Source organism: Dipodomys ordii, unplaced genomic scaffold (assembly GCF_000151885.1).
Source record: "Dipodomys ordii isolate 6190 unplaced genomic scaffold, Dord_2.0 Scaffold18, whole genome shotgun sequence".
Classification (NCBI taxonomy): Eukaryota; Metazoa; Chordata; class Mammalia; order Rodentia; family Heteromyidae; genus Dipodomys; species Dipodomys ordii.
The window spans coordinates 18210504-18221506 of record NW_012267234.1 but is presented as its reverse complement, the minus strand read 5'-3'; the positions used below and the strand labels follow the sequence as shown (position 1 = coordinate 18221506).

Below are 11003 nucleotides of genomic sequence, written 5' to 3'. Positions count from 1 at the left end.
GGCAGCGGGGCCCGAGGGCGTCGGGGCCCGGGTCTGTGCGCCGTGGGGGCCGTCTTCGTGGGGGGGAGCACAGCTGCGTCCTGGAGCGCCCGAGGCCGGCCGAGGCGCCTCCGGCCCCCAGGCGAGGGCTGGGGCTCTTCCGAGTGGAGCGAGGAGGTGCAAAGGCCCTGGGGTGGGAAGCCGCCCCACGAAGGTCCGAGTGGCTGGAGATGGTGTCCTCGCGTTCGCCCCTCGGGGACGCAGCGTCGCTGCGAGGCGCCCTTCCCCGAGCTGGCTGCTGTGGGGGCCAGGAAAGCCAGAGGCCAGGCCAGGGGGGCCGGGCTCAGCGGATCCGCGCGGCCTCCATCCTCAGCCAGCTCGTAGCTAGCGGAGGCCCGAGCGTGCTGGGCAGCCCCGAGGCGCGCACCGTACCCAGCGGCCGTCGCTGTGGTGTGCTGGGCTGTGTGTGGTGCCGACGGCCCGTGGGCGTGCAGAGGCGGGCGGGGGACTGATGACATGCAGTCGGGTGTAGGGAAAGGTTTGCTGAGAAAGACCGCCTTGCTGGCGTGGGGGGCCCGGGGATCCCAGCTGTCCTCAGCACCGGAACAGGACACTTCCTTCTGCTGTGGGTTTCACCAAGGAGAGCTGGTAGGTTCTTCCCGAGTCGGGAGAGCTTTGTGTTCACTTAGCTTTTCATTCCGCACACAGCCAAGCACCAAGCCTGCCAGTAGGAGGACAGGTGGACGAGGCTGGGCCCCGGCACCGGCCATAGTCTTGCGTGGTGCAGCTCACGCTCACCCAGCTGCCTGCGTCCCCTACCTTCCACGTTTCGCTGTTCCTCACGCTTCTCCAGCAGTTGCTGTCCCTGGGTTTAGAGCCATCTTGCCAGGTATGCGTGCCTGGGGGTTCACCTCCCCTCGCTGCTTCAGACTGCGCCCATCTCTAAGATGCTGCTCCTGGGTGCCCGTCCCCTCCCCTTCCCTCCCCCCCGTGGCTCACCCAGGCTAGGCCAGCAGGCAGGCTGCCCTTCTGCTCTTCCTCCCTCCGCACGGATGCCTCTGGGTGTGCATCCCAAGAAACCCAGGAGCCTTGTTGAGGCGATGTCTGCCCCTGCTTGCTTTCCAGGATGGACTTCCCCAGCCCCCTCCGCCCAGCCTTCTTCATGACTGGCCCCCTTGGCATGACTGATATTCCCGACTTGTCATTCATGTGCAGCTGGAGAGATGCCCTGACCCTCCCAGAGTCCCCTCTCCCCTGCTCCAAGGTGAGGATGGCCCCAGGGCCCTGGCGGCTCCAGGAGGGGCCCTGGCCAGTCCCCTGGGAGTGTGTGTGTCCACACGGGGTGACTTGGCAGAAAGCAGGCCCCACTTTTCCTGTCAACTTCTTGCTCAGGCTCTCTCTCATTTGGTACTTGATCCCTTTTTGTGGCTGAATGATACACACCGTGTGGATGCGCCTGGCCTCCATTTATCCGCTGGAGGACACTTGGGTGGTTCGCTCTTTGGCTCTAAAACGTAATGCAGCCATGATCTGCCCAGCTCTTCTCTTTACTACTGGCTCTGTCCCCCGGGACAAGTGACAGCCTTCCATGCCACAGTCTCCCATCAGCAAAAGGACCGTAACATTTGGACCAGCTAGCGGGTTGCTGGGTGGGGTGGGAGCAGGCGTGGCGATCAGCCCTGACCAGCCTGGGCTGGACTGCTTGTTTCCCTAGGGTGGGGCGCTCCCCCCGGCCCAGGACCTGCTGTGGGAGCCGGCGCTGCCAGGACCCGTCCCCCTGCTGCCTCCCGGCCCCGGTAACGGCCTGCTTCCTCCCTGCCCGCCTCCCCCTGGCCCTGCTAATGGCGTCCAGCCAGACACCCCCAGACCCCCACCATCACTGGGGCTTCCCAGTCTCTCCCCTAACTTCATCTTCCTTAGACCCCTGGGACCCTGGCCTGACAGCCCGTGACCTCCTTTTCCGAGGCGCGAACCCCTATCGGAGGCAGCCCCGGGCTGTGCTGGACATTACTGAGCAGGTGAGGGGTGCCACGGAGCCCTGGCCATGCTCAGTGACCTGGCACCTGCCCGCCCCCCTGCAGCTGGGTCACTTCCTGTGTCCCCCTCCCCTCTGCAGCTCAGCCACTTCCTGTGGGATCATGGGGACGTGGCCTTCACCCCGCTGGGGAAGCTGATGCTGGAGAACTTCAAGCTGGAGGGAAACCGGGTGAGTGGACCGGAGTGGCCGGGGAAAGGCTCCCTCACTTGGAGGCGCGGGGCGCGGGATCCTGACGAGCCTCTCCTCGCAGAGCCGCTCTAAGAAAGTGACGGTTGTCAGCGTGAAGAACCTGGTCCGGGACCTCAGCGGACACCAACCCTGGGGGCAAGTGGCCAGGGAGGAAGGACCGGATGGCGGCGAGGCGGCACTGGTGGTGGGGATGTGGAAGGGGCCGCAGTGTGACCCAGGTTTCTGTCACATCCGCCTCCCCACCCCATGTGCTCATGAGCTAGGTTTCCCTCTGCCAGAAGTACTCAACTCCAGGAGCCTGTTCCTGGATCTCAGGCCTGGCTGCGGCCAGGTGTTGGATAATAATGTTGCGGGGGGGGGGGGCGGGGGGACTCTGTCTCCTGTTGGATCATGGGCTCCCCTCCACCCAGCCTGACTCCTGCACGGCGGTTTGAAGGGCCTGCAAGGCGGCCTGTGACTCCGAGGGAAGAGGCTTGGCTGGGGTCCCACCTCCATCTTCCTGCCGTTTCTGCGCAGGGGTCACACGTGTGCTCCCGGTGTGGGGCACGGGGGTGGTTGTGGGTGGATAGAAACACTGCGAGCCTGGCCAGTGTCCTGTCTGTGGCTGCTCAGCGTCATCCTCTGTCATCCTGCCCCCAGGTGTCCCTGGGCGTACCTCACCCACCGGCAGCGCCGCTTCTCCATCCTCGGGGGTCCCGTCCTCAGCAGGACGGTCTCGAGCCTGCTGGGGCGTCTGCTGCGGGAGGAGCTGGCCCTGAAGTGGGAGCAGCTAATGCTGGACGAGGCCTTCACCGGGGGCGCCCTGGCCTGGCTGCCTGGCAGGACTGTGGGCACTGGGCAGCTGGTCTACCCCACCGGGGGCGCCCTGGACAGGCTGTGTATCCTCTGTCACTGGCTGGAGGAGGGGAAGGGCCGGAGCTGGGGTGGGAGCCCGTGTGATCCTTAGCCAGAAGCTCAGATCTCCACGAGGTCAGTTTGGCTTCCGCCGGTGACCCCCAGGTCCTAGGGGACCCTGGATGCATCCAGCTCCGGGGACCTGTTCGGCAGGTTGTCACCTCCACCGTCCAGGGAGAAAGTAAGGCCCTGGCACCTCTCCTCTACCCCACCCAGCCTGCCGCCTGACCAGAGCCTGACCACCCCCCCCAACCTCTCCTCCGCAGCACTGCTGGCTGTCCGCTCCGACTACCACTGTGCCGTGTGGAAGGTGGGCAGGCAGGGGCGGCCCGCCCCTTTGCAGGTGGTCCAGGTGGAGAAGGGTGCCACCGGGGTCAGTCTCAGGTGAGGGGCCGGAGGCGGCTGGGAGAAGGGCCGGCTGCGCCCTCTGCCCCCATCCGCCTCACACTTTCCTGTGCCCACAGCCCCCACCTGCCGGGGGAGCTGGCCGTGTGCAGCCGCTCCGGAGCCGTGTGCCTCTGGACGCCCCAGGACGGGTACTGCCCCTCTCCCCATAAGCATGCCACCCGCGCTCACCCGGGCCTGGCCCCCGTGCTCCCGCCTTGGTGCCCACATCTGCCTTCTCCCTTAGGCTACAGCAGATCTACAAGGACTCGGACACGCTCGTGTTCCGGGACCTCTCGCCCTGGCGCTGGGCAGACTTCACAGCCCACCCTCGGGTGCTCACCGTGGGTGACCGCACCGGTGTGAAGATGATCGACACACAGGTGGGCATAGGTGGAGGTGCCCCCCCGCCCCCGGGCTCCGACCCCTACACGGTGGGGGGAGGGGAGCTCTGACCCGTGTCCTCCCTAGGCACCCCCGGGCTGCGGGCTGATGCTTTTCCGAGGGGGGGCAGAGGCTTCCTGCCAGAAAGGGGAACGTGTGCTGCTCGTCCAGTACCTGGGCCAGACGGACGGCGGGTCTCTCCCGCCCACGCTGCATCTCGTCTGCACCCAGGTGAGCACACCTCCACCCCGTCCTCAGGCACCAGAGCTGCTCACGGCCTCGGCCGCTGCGGGCAGCAGCTGCGGCAGCACTCGAATTGCTGTCTGGAGATGTCTGTGCGTGGTGGCCGGGCGGGCCAGGGTGGCCTTTCCTCTCAGTGCCACTCCAGTGGGCATCCAGGCGGGGGCGGAGCTGGGCGCCTGTGCAGAGCAGGTGGCTCCTGCTGAGGCACGCATCTGTCCCCCCCCCGCGGGGTCCTGGCTAGGGGCAGGTTTCCGGGTGGGACCCTGTGTAGTCTTCTAAGAATGTCTCCAGTTGTGCCAGCGGCTCGCCCAGGGTGGTCACAAGGCTGGGCGGAGTACTGCTGCTGGGTTCCCACGTGCCCCGAGAGCCTCGTGGTCGGGCAGGCCTCCACGGGCCGGCTCCAGATGTCAGTCCTGCTTCCTTCCTGCCCCAGTTCTCCCTCTACCTGGTGGACGAGCGCCTCCCCCTGGTGCCGATGATGAAATGGGACCACGGCCTGGCCTCCCCGCCCCTGCTGGCCCGCCTGCTGCCTCCTCCTGGCCCCAGCTGCCCGCAGCCCCTGCTTCTGGGGGGCCAGGGGGGGCAGCTGCAGCTGTTGCACATCACAGGTGGGTTGGGCTGGCCAGGGGCGCGTGGCGAGCCCGCGGGGTGGGGGTCCCTGGGCCTAGCTGACTGTCCTTCCTCCAGGAGACGGGACCTCCCCGCCCCGGCTGGCCGCACACCCGCAGTCCCTGCCCTCCTGCACCGACTCCCTGTCTGCCTTTCCCCTGCTGGAGCCCAAGAGCCATCAGCAGCTGCAAGAGCGCCTGGAAGCTCCAACTATAGGTAGCCGGGCAGGGAGAGGGTCAGCGGCTACGGGAAGGGAGGTGCCAGCCTCGCCCATCACCATGCTCTCCCTCCAGGCCTGTCTGCCACCATCCCACCACCCTGTGGCTCCACGCCCATCCTGTCAGTCTTCCAGCTCTCGGCCGCCGGGGACATCTTCTACCAACACCTCCGCCTGCAGACGGCCTGCAGCCTCCGCGATGAGGGGCCTCCAGGCAGCCCGGGGCCCCACCGCCTTCCTGCGGGCGCGGCCTCTCACCCTCAGGACCATGCGCCCACACCGTCCTGGGACGCCCAGGCCACTGCCCACTGCAGCCGGTGGATGGAGGCCCTGCTGCAGGTACCCCGTGTACCCCGTACGTGGACTGCACCCACCTTTTCCCACCGCCACCTACTGGGGCGCCTGGAGCTGCAGCAGAGCGCAGGGAAGACCACGGAGCGCCTGCGGGCAGCCATGGCCGAGGGGCGGCTGCTGCGGCGCGGGGACCTGGGCCCCCTCCCTGCTGCAGAACCGCCCCCCGCCCCCCAGCCAGGCCCTCAGGACCAGCTCACCGAGCGTCTGGGGGAGGCCTGGGAAGGCCGGGGTGCTGCCTGGTGGGGGAGACAGCAGGACAAGGTTTCGGGGCCCAAGAAACAGGCCAAGCGGGCCAAGCGCCGGACTCAGCTGTCCAGCACCTTCTCACAGAGCAGCTGCATAGACCACCCGGACAGCCCCGGCGGCCCCACCCCGAGCCCCTCGGAGGCCGCGCCACGGCCCCCAGTGACGCCACCCTCCCAGGCATCCTTGTCGGGACCCTGGTTACCCCGCGCCCCGTTGGAGCGGCGGCAGCGCCTCCGGGACCAGGTGGCCAGGCTGCCGCCCGAGGACACCCCCAAACAAGCCACGGTGCCCCTCTCGCAGCAGACGCCTGGCCTTACCAGCTCCCAGCCTCCCCGGAAGAAGCCGCGCATGGGATTCTGAGGGCCAGGGAGGCTGCCTCCCGGGGAGCCCGCAGGCAGCAGTGGGCTGGGGGCACTGGTGTCTGGTGGGAATGGGGGGGACCATCTGCTCAGTTCACCCCAGCTTCTCAGGGCCCACTGTGGACACCCCTGCAGTGTTCCACACTGCCTGTGCCCTCTCTGCGCTTTGGGTCACGTGGTCCCAGCCTAGCAGGAAAGGCACGTGATCTGTGCACACCAGCCCTGTGACACTGCTAACAAGAAGTTTATAATCACATCGCGTGACTGCACTAGCCATGCTGCTTGTGTACAGGGAACCTGGGGTCCCACGTGGGGGGGGGAACCTCTCACAGCCCAGCCTTCAGAGTGGGCTCCGTGGCCACCCTGTGGGAGGAAGGGGTAGCCCGTGCCCACTCCCTGCCCCTGCCAGTTTGATGGTGAGGGCCACCTTGGCTTCAGTCCAAGCCAAACTCAATGTCCTCTCGGCCTGTCTCCATGCTGGGCTTTGCCACCGACCATACCTCATGCTTTTCCATTTTGTCACCTGAAGACACAAGAGGAAGAGAAGGGTGCTCACTGTCCCGCAGCGCCCTCCCCCTCCCCCACCTGCTGCCCACCTGCAGCTCCCGCCTCCTCCACCTGCAGCTACACCTCAGACAGTACCTCGGCCTTGTCCCAGGCCAGAAAAGCCAAGGATGATGTGAAAGCCCGTTCCTTAGCCGGGGACTTGCTGGGCTCTCTGGCCACCAGGCAGCTGGAGGCTCAGCCCAGGCTACACCCCACAAGTGGCAGCTGACCCACGAGCCTGGGAGTTGTCCTGAGTCGTGAACCAGCGCTCCAGGCTGAGGCTCATTGTCACCCACCGTCCTCACCCCTCTGCCCCTGATCTTGTTCCAGGGTGGATGGCCCCCAGGTTTGGGGTGCAGGCATGTTACCTGGTGGGTGACTGTCCCCAGCCTCTTGGGAAGGGGCAGGTGCAGGGTCTGTCGTGCAGGGTAGGGGCAGCTGGCCTGCGGGCTCAGGGTCACTGAGCTCCTGAATGAGTGGCCCCAGGGCTGCTGTGGTCTGCCTTTGTGTCTGCTCACTTGTCCCTTCCTTAAATACGCCCATAAAAGGCTGCCGGGCCTTCTTGGAGGGGTCCTTAGAGAGGGTGAAGATGCCGGTCAGGGCGCCCACGTGGGTGTGGTTCAGCTCAGGGTCACTGTCGGCATCGTCGTCACTCAAGCTTGAGATGGCCTCGATCTTTGGACAAGATTCCTGCTGGGGACAGAAAAACTGAGCAAGCTCCATCTGCACCAGTCACCCGGGGTACCCGCCCTCTCCCCCACACCACAGGGTGGCATTACCAACTGGGTGTCTGATAGGCTTGGCCAGGTGTCTGCCCACCTGCTGCCCCTGTACCACAGCTCCCCGGGAGCCCTGGACACCTGGGCTTGCTTTGAGGGGTGGGCCTCATCCCTCGCCCTCCCCTCTGTCCACACATAATTCAGCCAATCAGATTCCTGAGGTGAGTTGGGAAATGCCCCCATGCACGGCTCAGGTGCAGGGCACAGCTGCGACCAGTCAGCAGGCAGATAAGTGGGAGAAAGCCAGTGTCTGCCAGGGCCTTGAGAGCACAGCAGCGCCACCTCCAGGAAGGCTGGGGCAGGCAGTCCAGTCACAAGGACATTTATCTCCAAGAGGAATGTGCTTTTTAGATGAGAACCAACACAAGTCAGAGCGCGGGCAGTCTCACCTGCTCCTCCAGAGATGCATCAGTACCGTCAACGTCCTCCAAGTCAGGCAGGTCCTGAAAGAGCCAATGCGCACGCGTCACCAGGGAGGCAAGAAGCGTCCGCCTTCTGTATGGCCAAGTCTGGAGACGCCACTGGTCGCCCAAACTGCGGAGCATCTCCCCACCCCGGCCCCCCAGCAGCAGCCCTGGGTATGTTCACAGAGCCCAGAACCAACAGGACTTAGTTTGGAATTGTCTAGCTATGTGTAAACATAGGAATGCATATACACAACCAAACACGTGGGCCACCGGCACTGAGCCAGGTGACAATGCAAAGTGTGGCATTAGAAATGAGCCAGGATGTGGCCTGGGGCCAAGCAGAGGGGGCAGCCGCCGCCCTGCCAAGTCCTGTGCCCTGGCCTGTCCCCAGAGCGCCTTTTCCCCTGGGAAATGGCTAGACTCCGAGGCTGAAGGCCAGCGCTCGCTCAGCACCCCCGGGGACGGACGGGACGGAGGCAGTCAGGAATGGCCACTCCTGGGCTGTGGCCATTAGTGGGCTGCAAGGCTTTGCAGAGAGGCCTCCGGTGATAGTGGACCTGCCCCGGGTCCCAAGGCCGCGCTGCCCGCACCTGAGTGCGCACAGCCCCGCCCGAGGGAGCCCTCGGCGGTGCGGACCGCTAGCCTGGGCCACCCTGTGGGTGGCAAGGACACGGGGTGTGGACCCCATCCCTGCGCTGCCAGCTGTGTGCTGGTGTCCCCCAAGCTTGGGCCTCCACCTACATCGATGAAGAGCTTCTCCTTGGTCTCCAGGGCCACAGGTTCGAAATCCTCACCAGACGCCACAGCTAAGCCGCCATCAGCCGCCGACCCAGGGCTGGGGGACTCTGCGGAACAAGGATGGGTCACTACTCCTGCGCTTGCTTTCCCCAGGCAAATGGGCAGCCCGTGACAAGCCACAGAAAGCACCGGAAGCCGCCTCCCTTCCTATGCTGGCCTGGGAGGTGGGCATCACTGCCGTGGGCTCGGAACTCTAGGGCAGAGGGGGCCCCCAGAAGGCAGCTGCATTACCTTGGGGTGCAGCTCCCCCAGGGGCCAGGGCCTGCGCTGGCTCTTCTCTCTCTCTGTTCGCCTCCAAGGGCAGCTCCTCTTCTCCACCCGACTTTTCTGGAAACAGCTCGTCCTTGGCCTCAAAGCTTTCGTTAACGAACAACTCTACTTTCCGCTGCGTTTCTGCGTCCGCGGGGGGCGCTGGCGGCCCTTCCTCGCTGGCAGGCTCACCCTCCGCACCTTGTGGCTGTGGCTTCTCCCCTGGACAGGGCAAGTCCACGGTGCGCGTTGAGGGCCTATGGGAATGCGGGGCGGCGGGCCCACGGGAAGGGCCCTCCAGAACCCACTGACCAGAGCGGGGCTTGGAGGCAGCCCAGCCCAAGGTCGTTTAGGAGCTGCCACACTTTAAAGGGCACAAAGCTGGAAAGCCAGGCACGGTAGCATACCCCTGTAATCCCAGCACTCAGAGGCAGAGGAAAGAGAATTGTGGGTTCCAGAGGAGCCTGGGCTACAGGGTAAGACCCTGCCCTAAAGAAAAACTGACTCAGGAGGAAAGTATGTGGTGGGGGCAGATGTATGGCAAGATGCTTAAAGCCACCCCATCTGAATGGCATTAATAATAGTCACCACTTCACTGTCCTTTCAGCTTTCCTGAAAACATGAAAGTCTTCCAAAACATTAAAAAAAAATGCATGCCCACCCAGCAGGGAAATGTCTTCTCTTCATGGTATGGTCATTCAAGTAGGCAGAAAGCAATGTAATTTTGCCACCTTTTGGTCGGGCGGGGCATTTTTCCATTTTTGAATATGAAAAGTCTTTTGTTACAGTCAAACACAGCGAGGAGGGAAATGGCAGGAAGCACTCTTGTTCCAGTGCTGTCGTATGCTCTTTGTTTCACAGATGGGATCTCATATTGCAACCCAGCTGGCCTTGAACGCGTGATTCCCTGCCTCAGCCTCCCCAGTGGCATGAACCACCCCACCCAGCTGGAAAGGGACTGTGCTGCTCTTTCCTGTGGCCACCCACACTAACTTTTTGCCTGGACTGGCTTTGAACCTCCATCCTCCCAAATGCCACCTCCTGAGTAGCAGGGTTTACAGGTGTGAGCCAACACACCCAGCTCTAGAACCAGTTTGAAATTTACGTGTAATTGTTGGAGACCGAGCCACAGGTGAGTGAACACATGCTCAAAACATCCCGGAGACAAAGGGCTGTGGCTTCACCGGCAGCTCAGGGGTGCCCCCCTGGAGCACGCACCTCTCTCCTGGCCTGCCTTCTCCCTTCGCCGCTCCTCAGACCGGCGCTTGATCATGGCCAAGGCCTCCAGGCTGTCCAGGATCTTCTTGCGCTCCCTTGTCTCCCACTGCCGCCTTTCCTCCTTCTCGGCTGCTAGCCCACCCCGGGCCCAGGCCTCGGCACAAGCCCTGTGGAGGAGGAGGGGAGACCCAGGCATGGGGATGGGCTCTCAGCAGCGAGGGGCACACGCCAAGCACGGGCTGTCTCAACAGACTTGCTCATGTCCTAAAGCAAAGGGCACAGAGGAGCCGGCCGCTGCCCACACCGCCTGCTCGTGCGTGCTCGGGGCAGTTTTATTCTCATTGGTCAAAGCCCTTCAATAGGTGAGTGGCTAAGCGGATCCAGCTGCTCCTGACAATGGAATATCATACACCCATGAACAGAAATAAGGTGTTGGGCCACAGAACAACATGGGGGAGACTGAAACGCACTGCTATACTGAAAGAAGCCTGCTCTGTTTCTCTGATGACCCAAAACAACTATTTGAAAAGTCTAGTCTTTTCCCTCCCTCCCTTCCCCCTTCTTCCTTCCTTCCTCCCTTCCTTCCTTCCTCTCCCCCCCTCTCCTGGGACTTGAACTCAGGGCCTTGGTGCTGTCCCTGAGCTGCTTTTGCTCAAGGTTAGCACTCTCCCACTTGAGCCACAGCACCACTTCTGGCTTTTTCTGAGTAATTTACTGGAGATAAGTGTTTCTCACTTTCCTGCTTGGGCTGGCTTTGAACTGTGATCCTCAGATCTCAGCCACCTGAGTAGCTAGGATTACTAGCTACTAGTGCCACCACTGCCCAGCTTCTGGTTATCTTTTTATGAGCAAAGAAATGGAATTGGTTTTCTCAAAGCACAGACAGATTGCCAGCAATTATGTGAGAGGAAGCTATTGTGTTAGCTACTAGGTAAGTGCAAATCACAACTGTAATGGGTCACATTCTGTAGGAAAGTAGATGAGCCGGGTGCTGGTGGTTCATGCCTGTAATCCTACTCAGGAGGCTGAGATCTGAGGATCACAATAAAAAGCCAGCCTGGGAAGGAAAGTCCATGAGACTCTTATCTCCAATGAACTACCACAAAACTG

The 11003-nt window shown here is 63.2% G+C and overlaps 2 protein-coding genes across 2 annotated transcripts in view; one reads left to right on the top strand and one right to left on the bottom strand.

Annotated features, from left to right (window-relative positions):
- The first annotated feature begins 808 nt into the window (after positions 1-808).
- On the top strand, positions 809-6132 carry Taf1c (TATA box binding protein (TBP)-associated factor, RNA polymerase I, C, 110kDa). The gene is made up of 15 exons (XM_013012623.1): positions 809-868; positions 1105-1243; positions 1694-1775; positions 1900-1997; positions 2096-2185; positions 2268-2341; positions 2846-3084; positions 3165-3281; positions 3367-3484; positions 3565-3636; positions 3732-3867; positions 3956-4099; positions 4545-4719; positions 4799-4936; positions 5014-6132. The coding sequence occupies exons 2-15, from the start codon at positions 1106-1108 to the stop codon at positions 5895-5897; spliced, it is 2505 nt and encodes an 834-aa protein (XP_012868077.1). The 5' UTR covers positions 809-868; position 1105; the 3' UTR covers positions 5898-6132.
- A 90-nt stretch (positions 6133-6222) lies between these two features.
- Positions 6223-11003, bottom strand: part of Dnaaf1 (dynein, axonemal, assembly factor 1) — a 13719-nt gene continuing 8938 nt past the window's right edge. Inside the window, exons 4-9 of the mRNA XM_013012704.1 lie at positions 9894-10060; positions 8658-8897; positions 8370-8473; positions 7611-7664; positions 6811-7132; positions 6223-6419 (exon numbers count right to left, since the gene is read on the bottom strand). Of these exons, the coding sequence (XP_012868158.1) occupies positions 6331-6419; positions 6811-7132; positions 7611-7664; positions 8370-8473; positions 8658-8897; positions 9894-10060 (976 nt within the window). The 3' untranslated portion in view covers positions 6223-6330. The remainder of the gene's footprint in view (positions 6420-6810; positions 7133-7610; positions 7665-8369; positions 8474-8657; positions 8898-9893; positions 10061-11003) is intronic.

Coding starts and splice junctions, on each gene's coding strand:
- Taf1c (XM_013012623.1), top strand. CDS start 1,106: ATGGACTTCCCCAGCCCCCTCCGCCCAGCCTTCTTCATGACTGGCCCC. Junction 2,186..2,267: donor TCAAGCTGGAGGGAAACCGG/GTGAGTGGACCG, acceptor CTCTCCTCGCAG/AGCCGCTCTAAGAAAGTGAC. Junction 3,868..3,955: donor TGAAGATGATCGACACACAG/GTGGGCATAGGT, acceptor TGTCCTCCCTAG/GCACCCCCGGGCTGCGGGCT.